Source organism: Mobula hypostoma, chromosome 7 (assembly GCF_963921235.1).
Source record: "Mobula hypostoma chromosome 7, sMobHyp1.1, whole genome shotgun sequence".
NCBI classification, from domain to species: Eukaryota; Metazoa; Chordata; class Chondrichthyes; order Myliobatiformes; family Myliobatidae; genus Mobula; species Mobula hypostoma.
Window position 1 is genome coordinate 21,125,468 of NC_086103.1, and position 6,000 is coordinate 21,131,467.

Genomic DNA, 6,000 nt, shown 5'->3' on the forward strand with positions numbered 1-6,000 from the left:
AATGAAGCCCTCAAAACTGCTTCAGAACCTTGAGTCCAAGCACCCTGCACTTAAAGACAAACCCGTTGAGTTTTTTGAGTGGAAAAAACGTGAGCAAGCGGGACAGAAGCAAGTGCTGACAGCCACCGCCCCCACAAATGCTGCTGCTCTGAGAGCGTCGTACTTAGTGGCTACCCGTATTGCTAAGGCTAGGAAGCCTTTCACTGTTGGTGAAGGAACTGATTCTGCCTGCTGCCAAGGACATGTGCCATGAACTGTTGGGAGAAGCTGCAGCTAACAAGATGGCACAGGTTTCTCTTTCAGCTACCACAGTTTCAAGGAGAATCGATGACATAGCGGAGGACATCAAAGCACAGCTGTTGGAACGGCTTAACGAGTCTGGTTTCACTACCCAAATCAAACAGGCTACTCCTGAATGCCAGTCTACACACAGTGTCACACCCAGGGAAATTGCTGGCTAGCCGAAAAATGACACCTGATCTTAACAGCGTATTGAATGACGTTGTTGAAGTTATCAATCATATCAAAGCAAAAGCCCTTAACTCACGTCTGTTTGAGCAGCTTTGGGGGGAAATGGATGCAGAGCACAAACGCCTTCTCTTACACACTGAAGTCAGGTTGCTATCAAGGGGGAGAGCCCTGGCCAGGGTTTTTGAGATAAGAGAGCAGCTACAGAGATTTCTTTCAGGAAAAAGTCACCACTGGCAGCACACTTCAGTGACGAGGAGTGGATAGGAATACCTGCTCATCTCTGTGACATCTTCAACCTGCTCAATGAACATAATTTGTCACTGCAGGGGAGAATGACAACTATCAAGTTGGCAGATAAAGTGTCTGCTTTCAAAGCCCAACTGGAACTGTGGGGACAAAGAGTGGACAGGGGCATATTTGACATGTTCCCAACATTAGCTGGGAATTTGGGAGAGACTGAGGCTCACAGCTGGTGCGCGAACACCTATCTTCGCTGTCAACAGAATTCAAGCATTACTTCCCAACTGCAGATGACCCAAGACGTGCAAAAGAATGGGTCCGTGACCCATTTGTGAATGTCCCCGGTGAATCATTCATGTCAGCATGGGAAGAAGATCAACTCCTTGAGCTTGCAAATGACGGTGGGCTGAGAAGTATGCTTGACATAACATCTCTGCCGGCAATCTGGATCAAAGTCAAGGCTGAATATCCTGAGATAGCCACAAAAGCACTGAAAACGTTGCTTCCATTTCCAACATCATATATCTCTGCGAAGCTGAGTTTTCTGCAATGAATGCAACGAAAACTAAATTGCAGAATAAAATGGACATAAGGAACGCCCTTATGACTTATAATTGACGTATTACTATATTCATGCGAGGAAAATATGCGCTGTGAAATTAACATTACAGCCCCCTGCTGTACTCACTGTACACCCATGATTGTGTAGCCAAGTTTCCATCAAACTGAATATATGAGTTTGCTGATGACACAACAATTGTAGGCCATATCTCGGGTAATGATGAGTTTGAGTACAGAGAGGAAATTAAGAACCTGGTGGCATGGTGCGAAGACAATAACCTATCCCTCAACGTCAGCAAGACGAAGGAATTGGTTGTTGACTTCAGAAGGAGTAGTGGGCCGCACGACCCAACTTACATCGGTGGTACGCAAGTGGAACAGGTCAAAAGCTTTAAGTTCCTCGGGGTCAGTATCACAAATGACCTGACTTGGTCCATCCAAGCAGAGTTCACTGCCAAGAAGGCCCACCAGCACCTTTACTTCCTGAGAAAACTAAAGAAATTTGGCCTGTCCCCTAAAACCCTCACTAATTTTTATAGATGCACCATTGAAAGCATTCTTCTAGGGTGTATCACAACCTGGTACGGAAGTTGTCCTGTCCAAGACCGAAAGACGCTGCAGAAGATCGTGAACACGGCGCAGCACATCACACAAACCAATCTTCCGTCCTTGGACTCACTTTACACTGCATGCTGTCGGAGCAGGACTGCCAGGATAATCGAGGACACGACCCACCCAGCCAACACACTTTTCATCCCTCTTCCCTCCGGGAGAAGGCTCAGTAGCTTGAAGACTTGTACGGCCAGATTTGGGAACAGCTTCTTTTCAACTGTGGTAAGACTGCTGACCGGATCCTGACTCCGATCTGGGCCGTACTCTCCAAATATCTGGACCTGCCTCTCGGTTTTTTTGCACTACCTTATTTTCCATTTTTCTATTTTCTATTTATGATTTATAGTTTAAATTTTTAATATTTACAAATTTTTAATATTTGATATTTGTAATCCAGGGAGCGGGAAGCGCAGAATCAAATATTGCTGTGATGATTGTACGTTCTAGTATCAACTGTTTGGCAACAATAAAGTTTAGGGTAAACCCTTTTAGAAACAAAATTGAGTGTATTAGCCACTGATAAGTGACTTATAGTTGACGTAACACCTATATTCCGGTCGTGAGTAACACCCCGTTCCGCCCCCCCACCCTCCGGTCAGCTGGTCTGCAAGAATATTGTCAATATTAAACCAGTCCATGGTGCAAAAAAGGTTGGGGATCCCTGCAATAAGATCATAGCTGATCTGGCCATGGACTCATCTCCACCTACCTGCCTTTATTCCATAACCCTTAATTCCCCTACTATGCAAAAATGTATCCAATCTTGCCTTAAGTACACTTAATCTTAATACATAATCTATATTCTTTGCAGAATTAATATGTTTTGTAATAGTATGCTCTCCTGCCTATCACAGTCCCTCACCTCCCACCTTCCCACTATTACCAATGTTATCTTCACCTGCTTCCCTCTCTGCACCTTAAAACTTTTCTGGTTCCAGTGAAAGCTCATTGACCAGAAACATACACTATTTTTCACTCCATAGGTCCTGCCTGACTTGCTAAATCAGCAACATTTTCTGCTTTTAATGTAAGTAAATAGAATTTTTTTTAATATAATTTTTATTGAATTTTCAAAAAGAATACATGAAAAGATAAAATCTACCCACCCCCCCTCCCCTTAACCCTCCCCCCCCATGTATATAGTCCTACCTAAAAGAAAAAAAGAGAAAAAAAAGAAGAGCCGCCTGGATATTGGAAGGTTTCCACATGCTCCATGGGATTCAAAATAAACTTGGTATAATTATTCGTTATTTTCCCCAAGTAACCAAATTCTTTGTCGGAGCGGGCACATAGAGCTTTAAGACCAAAACCAAAAGATGACCAATATCCACGATCGATTTTAATAAAATTCTTAAGATTTCAAGACAAGGATAGAATATTTTTTTAAGTGTCTACATTGTAATTAACCTCGATAAAGGTAAATAAATTTAAGATATTATCCTTTATAATTTTGAGGCTAGTTTTGGCTTCTATTCTCAGACACAAATGCTCTATGTTTTACAAAGCATACCAAGAGGTGCAAATGCTAGATTCCTGGGCTGTTCTCCAAGTTTTATGAGAACCAGCTGAGGCAACTTAAAAAGAAATACGATACTTATTTTAAAAATTAATTAATGAAGCTTGTGCATGCTATTTTAATCTGGAAGTAATGACTCATTCTATAAGATTAGAAATTTGTACTGGGGAGATAAACTAAATAAAACTTGTTTAAAGAATTGCTGAAATACAGTAACAAGCCAGATTGTGGTGCAAGGAAGATTGAGTACAATGTATAAAACAGAAAGAACCAGATATATGTAATGAATTTAAACACAATTAATAGAAATGAATACAGAGGATCGAGGAAGGAAACTTAAGATATTATAGTAGGAATATAATTTTTAACCCCAGATTAAGTATAATAGTAAGTGGTGCTACTCTGTCATTTTCTTAAGTTCTTTGCAACTTAACATGCTATGTATACTGAAGTAGAGAGATCACTCAAAGGAGTAGGGCCCCTTTTAAGCTGCAAATGGAATCAAATGTTTCATAAAACTATACTGACAGGCACTCAAAAATGAATTCATTATGATAGTGTGACTCTGGAACATTTCTCTGGGGAAACTACTTTCTAAGGCAATGGTAGCCATATTAGTGCAGCGACTGTCACTTCCAATTCAGTAACCTAGAAAAATGATAACATATAAAGAAAAATGGAAAATCTACCACATCTACTTGTATTAGGAATCAAGTCATTTGTAGGCCTGGTCTGAGTAACGATGCAATGCTTTACCCAAACAATTAGATTTAGGCAACACACATCAAAGTTGCTGGTGAACGCAGCAGGCCAGGCAGCATCTATAGGAAGAGGCGCAGTCGACGTTTCAGGCCGAGACCCTTCGTCAGGACTAACTGAAGGAAGAGTGAGTAAGGGATTTGAAAGCTGGAGGGGGAGGGGGAGATGCAAAATGATAGGAGAAGACAGGAGGGGGAGGGATGGAGCCGAGAGCTGGACAGGTGATAGGCAGAAGGGGATACGAGAGGATCATGGGACAGGAGGTCCGGGAAGAAAGACGGTGGGGGGGGTGACCCAGAGGATGGGCAAGAGGTATATTCAGAGGGACAGAGGGAGAAAAAGGAGAGTGAGAGAAAGAATGTGTGCATAAAAAAGAGTAACAGATGGGGTACGAGGGGGAGGTGGGGCCTAGCGGAAGTTAGAGAAGTCAATGTTCATGCCATCAGGTTGGAGGCTACCCATACGGAATATAAGGTGTTGTTCCTCCAACCTGAGTGTGGCTTCATCTTTACAGTAGAGGAGGCCGTGGATAGACATGTCAGAATGGGAATGGGATGTGGAATTAAAATGTGTGGCCACTGGGAGATCCTGCTTTCTCTGGCGGACAGAGCGTAGATGTTCAGCGAAGCGGTCTCCCAGTCTGCGTCGGGTCTCACCAATATATAAAAGGCCACATCGGGAGCACCGGACGCAGTATATCACCCCAGTCGACTCACAGGTGAAGTGATGCCTCACCTGGAAGGACTGTTTGGGGCCCTGAATGGTGGTAAGGGAGGAAGTGTAAGGGCATGTGTAGCACTTGTTCCGCTTACACGGATAAGTGCCAGGAGGGAGATCAGTGGGGAGGGATGGGGGGGACGAATGGACAAGGGAGTTGTGTAGGGAGCGATCCCTGCGGAATGCAGAGGGGGGGGGAGGGAAAGATATGCTTAGTGGTGGGATCCCGTTGGAGGTGGCGGAAGTTACGGATTAGATTTAGTGTAGGATTTGATGGTACACAGCAATACTAAATATAAAATCACCTCTAAAGGTGATCTTAAGATACTTTACAATTTACAACTCATATACAGTATCTTCAATGTGTAAAAAAAAATCTCTCATGTTTATGCAATCATGTAGAACCAAAAGATGATAACTACACTTAGACCCCACTTAACGCAAAGAATGCATTCCTCGGAGGTGGAGCACTACGTAAATCAGCGGTTTGCAGGGTCATTATAACATTACATAAACGAAAATGTGTGCCCGATAAAAAAAATCAAACCGGATAGATGTATTATTTTATGTATACACAATAATTTGTGGAGTAACAAACACACAAACGGGCCTAACCTGTACATCAGTGGAGCACCAACACATCACAGCAGTAGCGGAGGGAAGTGGGTGGTGGTTACATTTCAGAGTAGGGACCAGGCTGTTGGTCCTCCTCTAACTTTGGCTTCTTCTTCAAGTAGGCATCGAGATTTGACTGCCTTTTCTTAAGTTTCCTCTCATGAAGCAGTTCTTGATAGCAGGAAATCATGTCGAAAACACTGCTCATTGCTTCGCTCCCAGCCAGTATTCATGAACCGGTCCATGATTGTGATTGTGATGATGCTAGTGCTGAGGAATTTTGTGGTGAGGTTTCTTGCTGGTGTTACTTCTTCTCCATCTGTGTCCTCAGATTCACCCAGGATGCATTGCTCTGCCAATTCTCGAAGCTCTTCGTTATTAAGGCCTCTCACCATGAGAATGCAGCAACTCTTCAGCATCATCATCATTAACATCCTCTAATTCTACCTCAGTGGCCAGTTCAATGATGTTTTGAATGATTGGTTCTGCCTGAAATCCTGGGATGTCAT

The 6,000-nt window shown here is 43.1% G+C and overlaps 1 protein-coding gene across 1 annotated transcript in view; it reads right to left on the bottom strand.

Moving 5' to 3' along the window:
* The window catches only part of kif3a (kinesin family member 3A), a 49,086-nt gene extending 43,362 nt beyond the window's left edge, over nucleotides 1-5,724 (bottom strand). Inside the window, exon 1 of the mRNA XM_063053127.1 lies at nucleotides 5,492-5,724. Coding sequence (XP_062909197.1) covers nucleotides 5,492-5,518 — 27 coding nt within the window. The 5' untranslated portion in view covers nucleotides 5,519-5,724. The remainder of the gene's footprint in view (nucleotides 1-5,491) is intronic.
* Between the last annotated feature and the right edge of the window lie 276 nt (nucleotides 5,725-6,000).